This window comes from Pogoniulus pusillus, chromosome 17 (assembly GCF_015220805.1).
Source record: "Pogoniulus pusillus isolate bPogPus1 chromosome 17, bPogPus1.pri, whole genome shotgun sequence".
Taxonomy (NCBI): Eukaryota; Metazoa; Chordata; class Aves; order Piciformes; family Lybiidae; genus Pogoniulus; species Pogoniulus pusillus.
The window spans coordinates 23,993,909-24,006,181 of record NC_087280.1 but is presented as its reverse complement, the minus strand read 5'-3'; the positions used below and the strand labels follow the sequence as shown (position 1 = coordinate 24,006,181).

At 60.2% G+C, this 12,273-nt stretch overlaps 2 protein-coding genes across 4 annotated transcripts in view; one reads left to right on the top strand and one right to left on the bottom strand.

The window, feature by feature from the left end:
- FANCI (FA complementation group I) overlaps positions 1–1,474 on the bottom strand; it is a 31,087-nt gene extending 29,613 nt beyond the window's left edge. The window contains exons 1-3 of the mRNA XM_064158108.1: positions 1,340–1,474; positions 1,149–1,221; positions 471–601 (exon numbers count right to left, since the gene is read on the bottom strand). Of these exons, the coding sequence (XP_064014178.1) occupies positions 471–601; positions 1,149–1,221; positions 1,340–1,423 (288 nt within the window). The 5' untranslated portion in view covers positions 1,424–1,474. The remainder of the gene's footprint in view (positions 1–470; positions 602–1,148; positions 1,222–1,339) is intronic.
- Positions 1,475–1,891: 417 nt separating this feature from the next.
- Positions 1,892–10,516, top strand: RLBP1 (retinaldehyde binding protein 1). 3 transcript variants are annotated; one of them, XM_064158105.1, is made up of 9 exons: positions 1,892–3,624; positions 3,865–3,966; positions 4,787–4,830; positions 5,685–5,813; positions 6,833–7,034; positions 8,073–8,251; positions 9,022–9,180; positions 9,799–9,909; positions 10,020–10,516. In XM_064158105.1, the coding sequence occupies exons 3-9, from the start codon at positions 4,819–4,821 to the stop codon at positions 10,176–10,178; spliced, it is 951 nt and encodes a 316-aa protein (XP_064014175.1). In that variant the 5' UTR covers positions 1,892–3,624; positions 3,865–3,966; positions 4,787–4,818; the 3' UTR covers positions 10,179–10,516. The 3 variants fall into 3 exon arrangements, with proteins under 3 accessions (XP_064014175.1, XP_064014174.1, XP_064014173.1); XM_064158104.1 differs by having other exon boundaries at positions 3,809–3,966; XM_064158103.1 differs by having other exon boundaries at positions 3,748–3,966.
- Positions 10,517–12,273: the final 1,757 nt, after the last annotated feature.

The window sequence follows — 12,273 nt, the reverse complement described above, 5'->3', positions numbered from 1 at the left end:
CCTGAGCCAGCCCAGGATGCATTGGCTCTGCTGCCCACCTGGGCACACTGCTGGCTCCTGTACAGCTGCCAACCAGCACCCCTAGGTCCCTCTCTGCCTGCCTGCTTTCCAGCCACTCTGTCCCCAGCTTGTAGCACTGCATGGGGTTGTTGTGGCCAAAGTGCAGAACCTGGCACTTGGACTTGTCAAAACTCATGGCATGGGACTGTGCCCATCTGTGCAGCCTGTCCAGGTCCCTCTGCAGAGCCCTCCTGCCCTCTAAGAGATCCACACTTGCTCCCAAATCTGATTCAGAATCACAGAATCAGTGAGTGATAGAATAATTCCCACAGAGTGAATTCCAGCACCAGCTTAGCCCAGGGTGGATCCCTGGAATGGACACAACTCGCATTCCTTGGTGAGGTGTCTCACTCCACACACAAAACCATACCCAGCAGAGCCCAGGAAAGGCAGCCCAAAGGAATCCTTACCTCCAGCATCAGCAGCCCCATGATTTCAGACACCTTGCTCAAATGCAGGTCCCCTGATTCCACCAGTGGGATGCAGTGCTTGTAAACCTGGAGCCTCCTGAGCACGCCGCTGGGCTGGGAGCAAGGGGAGCCTTGTAAAAGGGAGACAAAGAAAACAAAGGATGGGCTGGGGGAAGAAGTTCTTTGCAGTGAGGGTGGTGGGACACTGGCACAGGTTTGCCCAGGGAGGTTGTGAAGCACAGAAGCACAGAATGGGATCAAAGATCACAGCAATGACAGCAATGAGCTCTGCCCTGAGCCTCCTCTGCTGCAGGCTGCACACCCCCAGCTCCCTCAGCCTCTCCTCACAGGGCTCTGCTCCAGGCCCCTCCCCAGCCTTGCTGCCCTTCTCTGGACACCTCCCAGCACCTCAACATCTCTCTGGAACTGAGGGGCCCAGAACTGGACACAGCACTGACGGTGTGGCCTGAGCAGTGCTGAGCAGAGGTGCAGAAGAACCTCCCTTGTGCTGCTGCCCACACTTCCGATGCCGTTTCCCCGGGACACCCCCGACGAGCCAGTTTTTAACGCCCGTGACACTTCCCCGTGCCCCGGGGGAAGCTCCTCGGCTGGCGGCAGGGCTGGGGCCAGGGTCCCCCTCCCCGCCTGCTCCCAAGGCGCAGCTCAGAGCTCACCCACCTTTGAAGATCGCTCTGAGCAAGGCTGCCGTCTCCCTGCCCTTCACAGCCTGCCTCGCCACCATATGGCCCAGCTGCAAGAAGAAGGGGCCGCGGTCAGCCGCACCCCCCCGCGGACAAGCCGCCTGCGCCCCGCCCGGGCCCGGCAGCGCCGCCGCCTGCCCCGCTCCCGGCCCGCGGGGCACCGCGCACCTCGCTCTCCCCCAGGCTCTGCAGGGCCTCCTGGAGCCGCTGCGGAGCCTCCTCGGCAGCCAGAGCCAGGACGCGCTGGGCCATGTCGCTACGGAGGTGCCCGGCCCGGGCTGCCCCAGCTCCGCCGCCGCGAAACTCCCGCCCGGAAGCGCCGCGGGTCACGCGGCCACAGGCCCCGCCCCGCGCGCGCGCGTCCCGCGCCCGCCGCCCGCTCCCGCCCCGGGCACCGCGGGTTCGAGTCCCGCCGGGCAGCGGGGGGCGCCGGGCAGCGGGGGGCGCCGGGCAGCGGGGGGCACCGGGCAGAGTGGGGCGCCGGGCAACGGGGGGCGCCGGGCAGCGGGGGGCACCGGGCAGAGTGGGGCGCCGGGCAACGGGGGGCGCCGGGCAGAGTGGGGCGCCGGGCAACGGGGGGCGCCTGGCAGCGGGGGGCACCGGGCAGAGTGGGGCGCCGGGCAGCGGGGGGCGCCGGGCAGAGTGGGGCGCCGGGCAGCGGGGGGCGCCGGGCAGCGGGGGGCGCCGGGCAGCGAGGGGCACCGGGCAGCGTGGGGCACAGGCACGTGGGCTGCAGGGCAGCAGGGGCCGAAGGGCAGTGCGCGATGGACACGCGTGCGGTGTGAAGTGGGTGTGGGGTGCGCACACCTAGGGTGCAGCCATGCGGCATGGGATGCAGGGCAGCGTGGAGCACAGGCAGGCTGTGGCTGGCGGCCAGGAGGGAACTGGGGCACTGCGTACAAAGTGTCTATTCAGGGCCTCCTCTCAGTGCCCAGCCCCTGCGTGTGCCACCCACGTGGGGCACGGATCCCTTCGAGTAAACCCCTTAATTCCAAGGGGGCACGAGGAGTGGCCCCGGGCACACGAGGAGGTTTAGCCCACCTCTAAGGAGCAGGATTTAGCTGGGGGATCTGGTGCCAGCACAGCATGCGAGCTTTTGCGAGCCCCGTGCTTGCAGGGAGTGGGCACTGATGCCCCACAGCAAGGAGGAGCGGGTTCAGCTAAGGCCAGGGGCCATGTGGAGGGGCACCTGGCCAAGACTGTTCTTAAAGGGATCCAAACAACCTCTCGAGGTGGTTCCCCTTAGGGCTGCTACGCCATCCCAAGATGCCTTTTCTCAGGATGAAGCACCCCCTGAGTGCTGTCTCAGGTTGTGCATGGTTCTGCAAAACGATTTGAGCTGCACTGAGCATGATGGCCACGATGCCAGAGTGGCCAGGGCAGCACAGGTCACCTCTGGGCAGGGCTGTTCAGGAGCCCCCACGCTGATGTGATGTTCCCCTGTCACACACATTGCCTTGCTCAGTGGGCTGTAGAGAAACCTCCATTGAGCTGAGCCTTGCACCAGGGCTGGAGTGGGAAAGAACAGGGAAACTGGGAGGTCTCCAGTGGACAGCATTGCATGGTGGCCCTGGCCATGATGGCATTGGTTGGGGCCTTGGCACAGGTCTGGGTTTTCCCTCTGTGCTCCCCTCTGCCCTTCATATGGAGTTCCATGCCTTCCTCTTCCTCCCTCCTTTGCAGTGGGGGCTTGGTTCCATTTGCAGGGCAGCCCCGTGGAAATGCAATCCATAAATCCCAATGACATTACAAAACATGCCTTGTGTAAGCCCCTTCAGCCCTGCTCTGGTGCTGAGCCCTGCTCTGCCACCTCCCCAAAATCCCCAGTGCCGTGAGAACCCAGCTGAGCTCCTCTCTTGGGCTGGGGAAGGAGCCGTGCACAACCCTGAGCCCAAAAAGAGTTAAGGCTGCAAAGGCTCCCACAACGCTTCAGCGTGCTGGGATGTAGATGTGCCCACAGACCTGTGTTTTGTCACCCTGCTGCACCCACACGTGGGCCCAGCATGGTACCGGCCACATCCTGGGGCTTCCCTCCCGTGTCGGGCCACAGCATCAGCCCTGGGGGGGAGCTGGTTCCAGTTCCCGAAGCTCCAAGTTGTGCACTGCTACTCGGGGACGTAGCAGGAAAACAAACTTTAACATCTACCTCGTTTATTTATTTGTTTATTCGTATTACTCCCAAAGCTGCAGAGCCCCTGGGTGGATGCTGGCTTGGGTGGCCCCGCTGGGGAGGAGCCCGAGAGCCCCGGGCAGGACCGGACCCGGGAGCATCCTCCGCTGTGGACACCACCCCGCAGCTGCATCCTGCCTATGCGGCCGGATCCACAGTGGGACCTTGCCAGGCTTTGTGGGGCAGAAGCTGGGGAAGAGAGCTGTCCCCCTCGCCCCGGGGGAAGCAGGCCGGGCTGGCAGGCTGCCCATCGCCTGCCTCTGCCCCTGCTCCGTGCTAATGAGTGAGTTACACAACGAGCAGCTTTTATACTTCTCTAATCGGGTCCGGCACCCCCTCCCGCCGCCCCTGCACGCAGGCTGCGGCTGCCCGGCGCAGCCCCAGCTCCCTCCTTCCCTCTCCTCAGCTGCCTTTTGTAACGTTTTAATGGGGTTTCTTGCCTGGGCTGTGCTGGCTTAATTGCAAAGCTGCGCTGAGTTGATGCCTTGTGACGGTCTAATCCCAACCCGGTGACTCTACAAAGCTTTCTGCCGCCTTCCGTCCCGCTCCACTCCGGCCTCGCCCTCCCTCTGGCTCGGCCTTCTGCACTGACCTGCTGCGGACAGTTCAGCTTCGCCTCTCCCTGGTGAGTTCCCGGGACCTTTCCCACCCAGAGTAACTGCACTGGAGACTATCACCCAGCCCTGCCTTGCCCGGGCACCTGCAAGGATGGGATTGCTTTTAGTGGCTGGGAGAAGGACATGCTTGTCCCTTCCCAGGAACTGGTGGGGAGGAGGAATCCCCCCCGGGAAGCAGCTGAGCTGGAGCCAAGCATCCCTCGCAAGCATCCCTCACACAGCCTGTGCTCAGAGCTGCTGCCGCGGATGGTCAGGGGCAGTGTTAGGCACTGCAGAGAGCGTGAAGGCAGGCTTCCTCTTCCTCAGGTCTGCTCCACTGAGAAGGCATCAGAAAGATGCTGAGAGGCTCATGAACCAACCTTGCACCCAGTGACAGGCTCTGGGCTGAAGCAGCAGGGGCTGGAAGGTTTGGAAACACCTTAGGGATAACAGGGCAGCAGAAGTCAAAGGCAGTAAAAGCAGGAGCTGGCTGCCCACCTGGACAGAGCTGGGCACTTCCCTGTGTGAGAATCATCTGTGGTGAAATGGCACTGGGTGAGCTCATGGGCTTGGGGGTCCCCATGAGGTACCCCCATCCACCTGTGGAAAGAAAAGGATGAAGGTGCCAGATGATCAATACCCAGGCTTTTAAGCTGCTTTGGGAAAGGTCCCTGGTGTTCTCCAATCCACCCAGCCTCCAGCAGGCAGGAGAGATGCAGGCAGGGTGTCATGGGGATGAGGGCAGCTGGGGCATCCCTGCCTGAGCAAGAAGGGCAGGGCTCGGGGCATGGGGGCCTGCAGAGGCTGGTGGGATCCCCACTGCTGCTGATTCCTCCTTCCCTCTCCCAGCGCCCTGCAGCCAACGGAGGCCAGAGGACAACATGTCTGCAGTGGTGAGTACTGCCCCTGCCCACCCTGCCCCCTGGGCTCTGACCATGCCCTCTCCCCAGCGGCGGGACTGGGTGCACCCCACGCCCCCCTCACCTCCCCATCTGCTCTTATGACCTGTCGGGGAGCAGCCTGCACAGCATGCACAGAATCACAGAACTTTAGGGGTGGAAGAGATCTCCAGAGATCATCCACTCCAACGCCCCTGCCAAGGCAGGATCCCCCAGGGTAGTTTGCACAGGAATGCACCCAGGCAGGTTTGGAAAGTCCCCAGAAGAGGAGACTCCACAACCTCCCTGGGCAGCCTGTTCCAGTGCTCCATCACCCTCACTGCAAAGGAGTTTCTCCTCATGTGGAGGTGAAACCTTCTGTCTTCCAGTTTGTATCCATTGCTCCTTGTCTTATTGCTGCTGACCACCGAAAAGAGCTTGGCCCCAGCCACTTGACACCCACCCCTCAGATATTTGTATCTGATCTCAGTTTTCTCTTCTCCAGACTAAACAGCCCCTGGGCTCTCAGTCTCTCTTCCCAGGGGACACCTTTGCAGAAGTCCTCCCTTCCTTGTCACCCCCCATCTCTGTTCTGTGATATCTGTAGCTTTCAAACCCAGTCAGGAGATAGTAGCTCGCGTTGTGGCTTGCACAGTGTGGCTTGGTGGCTGCTACTTCGACATGTGCGTGCCAGATAAACAGCAGAGTGCAGTCCTTAGGAATCGCTGCAGTTCCAGTGCACCCCCTTGGCTCTGCTCCTCCCCACAGCACCCCATCCCGGGAGCCCTGTGGTGGGGGCAGGGAAAACTGGGGGGGGGAAGGATGATACACTGACTGTGGATGCCGCACATCCTCTCCTCACCCCTCAGACGGGCACCTTCCGCATCGTCTCGGAGGAGGAGCAAGCCCTGCGCACCAAGCTGGAGCGCCTGACCACCAAGGACCACGGCCCCGTCTTTGGCAGGTGTGAGAAGATCCCCCCCCACACCCTGCAGAAGGTGAGGCTGGCCCTGGGGAGCAGGGCTCAGGCACGGCTCGGGGGGGGCTCCTTCCAGTGTGAGGCCTGGAGAGAAGTGGGAGCAATGTGAAAGAGTCACTTTGTTCCCTTTGGCTGGAACAAGGGATTGGTTTTAAAGCCTTTGGCCAGGAGGGAAAGGTCGGTTGGTTGGTTTTGCTTCTCTTTAAACCTTTAAAAGTCTAAGTGGGAAATCAGCTTCATTATTTACCAAACACACAGCTATTAACTGAGGGACAGTTAGAGCTAATTGGGTGCTGTGGTGATGTTTGGACAGGGAAGTATAATACTAAGTTAGAGAAGAAGTAGCCACTGAATATCATAGTTTTAAGTATAGGTTAATTAAGTATAGGTTAATAGTTAAGATGGTTGAGGTTGTATGAAAATAGATCTGAAGTTATGTTTTTCTGCCTGTCCTGCCTCACAAGAACTCACATTTGACTGCAAAAGCCTTACAATGGGCAAGAGAAATCAGGCACAGAAGACCCCTGAAGAGGTCTTGCAATGCATGTGTGGGGTGTTGGGTGCAGTCACTCCAGTGGGGGAACTTGCTTGGGGTGGCTACAAAGAAGATGGAGAGTGCCTTGCTGCAAGGGGTCCCACGGGAAAGATGAGTGATGAGTACAAATCACTCCTGGGGACACTCCAGCTGGACACAAGGGAAACCTTTTCCTCAGTGAGAACAATCAGTCAGCCGCTGGAATACACCCCCAGGGCAGGGGTGAGTACCCCAACATCGGACACTTCAGCTGGGCAGGGTCCAGGGCCGCCTTGTGGAGACCGTGGTTTTGCCAAGAAAGGTTGCACCAGGTGACCCCTGAGGTCCCGTCCAGCCTGGCACTCGGTGATTCTGTGGCTCTGTGACATAGGTGGCCTTGCCCTCCTTGCATCGCCTGCATCACTGCACCCAGCTTCTGGGTGCCTAAACAAGCCCTGGGAGGGTTTGGGGGGGGTGTTGGAGCAGCACCGCTGAGCTGGGGCCCCTCTCTGCTCCCCTCTCAGGCGAAGGATGAGCTGAACGAGACGGAGGAGCAGAGGGGAGTGGCGGTGAAGGCGCTGCGGGAGCTGGTGCAGGAGCGGGCGGGCGGCGAGGAGGTTTGCAAGGCGGTGGCCGAGAAGGTGCAGGGGAAGGACGATTCCTTTTTCCTGCGCTTCATCCGCGCCCGCAAGTTCGACGTGCACAGGGCCTACGACTTGCTGAAAGGTGAGGAGGGGTCCCAGGAGGTGATCTTGGGTGAGGGCAGGGTTATCTGTGTGTTCCCCCGCCGGCGGCTCCCGGTCCCGTGCTGGACCCTCCCCGCTCCTCGGCCGCGGCTGTGCCTGCAGAGCAGGACCCTGGCGTGAGGAGGAGAGGATAAATAGAAAAAGAGTAAGTCTGGGGGCTTGGGGTGCAGGGAAAGAGTTGAGATGGGGAAGGAAATAAACGGGAGTGGTGCCAGGCATCCCAGAAAGCCAGGACATTCCCCTGCCTTGCCAATGTCCTGGATAAAACCACGAATGCAGGCAGGCTGCTGGGTCTGTGCAGCAAACGCAGCTGGCTTGGGCTGCAGCCCCTTGAGAACCCCACGCCCTGTACGTGCCCCACGCATGCTCCTCTGTGTCCCTGTAAGGACCTGGTCCAGCACTGCCCCGATTCTTCTCTGCCTGGTGGGCTCGGCACCCCTGGCACCCCTTCGGGGCTGGGGCAGGTTGGGGGGGCTGATAGCATCCCCTCCCCACACTGAAGGGATGGAGGGGGTGGGGGAAGGCAGACTGCAGGGGGTGGCTGCCAGTGGGGACCTGCCTGGCTCCATCTCCTCTCTTCTTTGTGCCGGGCTGGGGGATAATGAGTTGCAATTATCAGTGCTGGCTCCCAGACAAGATGTTTTGTTTGTCCACATTTTCCCAGGGTGAAATTCCGTACTTCATGCCCGCAGGGTGCCAAGGGAGGGGAGCTGGGGGACGTCACCCAAATGGGGAGGGAGGGAAGAAGGGAAATGAAGGCAAAAGCGGGGAGCTGAAGAGAAGGCAGGCGTGGGAAGCCCCTGGCACGGGGAGCACAACACCGAGTGTGGCAGTGCCAGGGCTGCTCTGCTGCTGGGCTCCTTTTGCCCTGCTTTGCCGGAGGAGCCCTGGCCCGTGGCACAGCCAGGCTGCAGCCCGGGGTCAAGGCTGATGTCTCACCATCTCTCCAGCATCCCCTCCAGCTTCCCAGGGCCGGGCGAGGAGCCCTCGTGCTGGGCTGACTTCTGCCTCTCCGCAGGCTACGTCAACTTCCGCCAGCAGTACCCGGAGCTCTTCGACAACCTGACCCCCGAGGCCGTGCGCAGCACCATCGAGGCCGGGTACCCAGGCATCCTGGCCAGCAGGGACAAGTACGGCCGGGTGGTGATGCTCTTCAACATCGAGAACTGGGACTACGAGGAGATCACCTTCGATGAGGTCAGCTCAGCCCATCCGGCACGGCCCTGCTGCCAGGCTTGTCCTGCCTGGCACACCTGTGTGCAGCATCTCTGGCACAGGCTCCCCAGAGGCTGTGGAGTCTCCTTCTCTGGAGCCTTCCAAGGCCTGTCTGGATGTGTTCCTGTGTGACCTGAGCTGCATTGTATGGTCCTGCTCTGTCAGGGGGCTTGGACTCGATAATCTCTTTGAGTCCCTTCCAACCCCTGGCATCCTGTGAGCCTGTGATCTCTGTGTCCACAGCATCTCTCTGTCCACTGCCAGCTCCAGTTCTCTGAGCTGAAGCCAGTCTGTAGCCTGGGAGGGCATGGTCCACCCCAAAGTGTTCCTCTTCCTTCCTCTTGATGTGGTGCATCCCCATTGTTAACTCAAGGTGCTTTAGAAAGGAGAAACCTGCAGGGCAAAGGAGGATGCTGAGGCTTAAGGCACAGAAAGGGCTTCTTGGCAGAGAGGTCTCCAGGCCTCTGACTCACAAGTTCCCTGAGTTCTGTTTTCTGCTTGGCACTGAATTTGGGGGCAGCATGTCCTTGATGCCGAGCTGAGATGTGCCCACCCTGAAAGGGCACATGGTGCTTGCTGGGCATCCCCTGAAATGCCTTCTCTGCTCTGAAGTCCTGGGGCTGGCTGCAAGAAGCAGGCTGGAGTCAAGCAGACCCTGGCTAACACTGCATGGGCATCTTCCTGAGAGCCTTTATGTGGACTGTGAGAGGTGAGACCTCCTATCAAACTCTGCTGCCTCTCCTCTCCATCAGATCCTTCGTGCCTATTGCGTTATCCTGGAGAAGCTGCTGGAAAATGATGAGACCCAGATCAATGGGTTCTGTATCATTGAGAACTTCAAGGGCTTCACCATGCAGCAGGCGTCAGGGATCAAACCCTCCGAGCTCAAGAAGATGGTGGACATGCTCCAGGTGAGGGGGCAAAGCCTGCACCCAGCAGAGGCAGGGCAGGCCTGAGGGGAGCAGAAAGCTTAGGGATGGGTGAAGGCAAGGCTGACAGGGTTTGTGGTTGCTGCTGCACTGGCACCATGGCAGAAGCCTCTGGAGAGGCTATCCTCTGGCACGTGCTCCTTCCCTTGCCAGCTAAGGCTAAGTGCTGCAAGAGGGATCCTATTCTGGCCCCAGCAACTTGTCCTCTCAAATAGCCAACCTGAAGCAGCATCCTGCAGTGTGTCCTGAAGGCCTTTCCTCACCTGGCCAGCCCAGTCCAGGCACTCACAGGTGCTCCAGGATTACTGCCCTTGGACCAGAAGCCAAAGACACTCAGCTCTCCCTGGGAAAGGAGTACCACAGAGATGTGGTTCATCTTATGGAGTGGGAGCAACGAACCTTCTGTGAGGCTCTTTAGCTTCCCTGGTCCTCCTAGGGCTGGGACAGCCAATCTGTGCCAGAACTAAAGGGTCCATCAAAGAGAGGAGGGTAGCCTGGGCAAGGGGAGCTGCAGCAGCAGTGGGGCAGTCATTGCTGCCCACCCAGTTCCACGTGGCCAGCACCCTTTGTAATCATCTCTGTCTGGATTTGGGATCCCAGGACTCCTTCCCAGCGAGGTTCAAGGCTGTGCACTTCATCCACCAGCCCTGGTACTTCACCACCACCTACAACGTGGTCAAACCGTTCCTGAAAAGCAAACTGCTGGAGAGGGTGAGTGTGGGAAGGGGATCCAGACCCAGAGGTGTGACCCTGGGTGAAACAGGGCAGCCAGGAAGAGTCACCCAGCTCCTCTGCTGAGGGTCACTCCCATCTCTCACCAGGTCTTTGTGCACGGGGAGGAGCTGGAGTCCTTCTACCAGGAGATCGACGCTGACATCTTGCCAGCAGACTTTGGTGGGACCCTGCCCAAGTATGATGGCAAAGCAACTGCAGAGAAGCTCTTTGGGCCCCGCATCGAGGCCGAAGACACAGCTCTCTAGAGATGGGTTCACTCCCCCTCCCCTCTGAAATAGGATCAGAGGTGGTCCCCTAACCCAAACCACCTCCTTACTGTAGCATTGCTTGAATGACTGCTCACGATGGGGGCCTGGATACTTTGCTCCACGCCTGCCTCTCCTCTCCCCAAACCTGGCAGCAGGCTGCCTGGCAGCTCTGCCCCTCCTGGGCAGAGCATCCTTCCCTGGGCAGTCAGCAGCAAAAGGAAGCCCTTAGCCCTCTTCTGCAGCACACTCTGGGGCTGCAGGGAGAGGACAAGGAGAGCAACAGCTCTGGGAAGGGAGGGCTCCAGCGAGGGAGAAATAAAATGTTTAACATCAGAGCTCCAGGCTCCCTTGTGGCATGTGGCAAGGAGCAGAGGTGCAGCTCTCTGGGCACAGGTGGTGGCTGTGCTGCTGGTTCTAAGGAGGCCAGGAGTGTCAGCGCTGTGCCCCTTACCATTGGCTGTCCTTTGGCACAGGGACCCAGACACCAGGTGCCTGCGTTCTCCCTGCGTTCCCTGCCCGAGCAAGGACCCCAGTTCTTCATCGTCTGCTCTAACTAGGAAGGAGAAAACAGCCCCAGAAGTGCAAACAGAAACTCGGGCAGGGGCTCGGGCAGAGCTTGCCCAATTCCTGCTCAGGCAGGCAGGGAGGAGGAACGCAGGCTGCAGCAGCCATGAGTGAAAGAGAAGCAGAAGAAGCCCACTTAGCACTGCATCATGAAAGAGGCCTCAGTCAGCCCCACTAAAAGCCACCAGAGAGGGCAGAGGAGCTGTGCCCGACGCTAACGTGGAGCCAGCAGGACTGGGTGGGAGGAGGGAGGCAGAGTCCCAGGTGAGGCAGCCTGCTCTGCTTCATGAGCCAGGCACTGCCTCCAGGGAGCTACCTGGCTCCAGAGCACCTTCTTCCTTGGCCAGCTGTAGGGCTTGGAGAGGAAGAAGCTGCTGGTCTCTGCCCAGGTTACCTTCTTCTCTGTCAGCCTGCTCCTCCAGCATGGCCTGTCCCTCTCAGCACACACAGGCACCTTTCAGCAGCCAGGATTAGACCTCTGCTCGAAGGCAGCCGAGGTGGCGGGTGCTGACAAGAGCCCCATTCAGCAGGGCTCTGGCTGAGGCTCAAATCAAACAGGACATGGGCTCCAAAGCTGTGGGGAGGATGGGGCCTGTCTGGGACTCAATCGGTTTTCTCCAGCCTCAGCAGTGTGGCTACTCCAGGCAGGGCAAGCCCCAGCCCGAGGCTGCAGCAGCCTTGTGTGAGAGCTAGAGCAAAAGGCACCACACTGCTGCCTTTGGCCCCTTGCTGTGCAGTGCTCTCCACAGGGCCAGGAAGCACCTGGAGCCAGCCCAGAGAAACTTCGTGTGACAACCCAACCGCCCTCAGGCCAGTGCAAGCAACAGCACAGCTTGTGCGGGAGACACAGCAACTGCAGCTCCCCAGTGAAAGGCCAGAGCAGCCCAGCCATACCTGCACAGTGCCACTGGGACAGGCCCAGCTCTTAGGCAGTCCCTGGGGCTGCTCATCACTGCTGGGCCAAACTGTCAGCCAGCAGCTTGCTTTGCCAGGGGGAGAGAGAGCAGCACAGCACAGCACACAGAACCGTCTTAAACTTCCCCTCAGAGGGACACTGATCAAGCTAGGAAGGAGTTTTGAAGCAGGCCTAAGTTAAATCGTGATGGCCAATAGAGATGGAACCTGAGATGCTGTCTCCCCAGAGCAGCTCTCACTACAGAGGAAGAGCAGTGAGGGTCCTGGGCCAGGCACAAGAGCTCAGTCACCCTCTGCATCTGTCTCCCTTGCACTGGAGGTGAAAGGCTCCCTGAGGCAGTGAACTCTCAGTATCAGCCAAGTATTGCTTTTGGCAGGGCTGTGCTGTGCCCTGGGGTCAAAGGTGGCAGTGTCCTGGCCAGAGATGCTGCTGTGCTGCCCTCCTGCCAGCCGCTGCAAGCTCAGGAAGTCCACTCCCGGCCCAGGAGGGAAAACCAGCAAAGGATAATGCTGCTGAACCACACAAGCCAAGGGCTCCAGGGAAGCTGCCATCCCCAGGGGCAGTCCTTCCACACACCAACTCTACATCAGCTCTCAGTCCTGGCACAGGTGC

Coding starts and splice junctions, on each gene's coding strand:
- RLBP1 (XM_064158105.1), top strand. Junction 7,035..8,072: donor GGCCTACGACTTGCTGAAAG/GTGAGGAGGGGT, acceptor GCCTCTCCGCAG/GCTACGTCAACTTCCGCCAG. Junction 9,910..10,019: donor AAAGCAAACTGCTGGAGAGG/GTGAGTGTGGGA, acceptor ATCTCTCACCAG/GTCTTTGTGCACGGGGAGGA.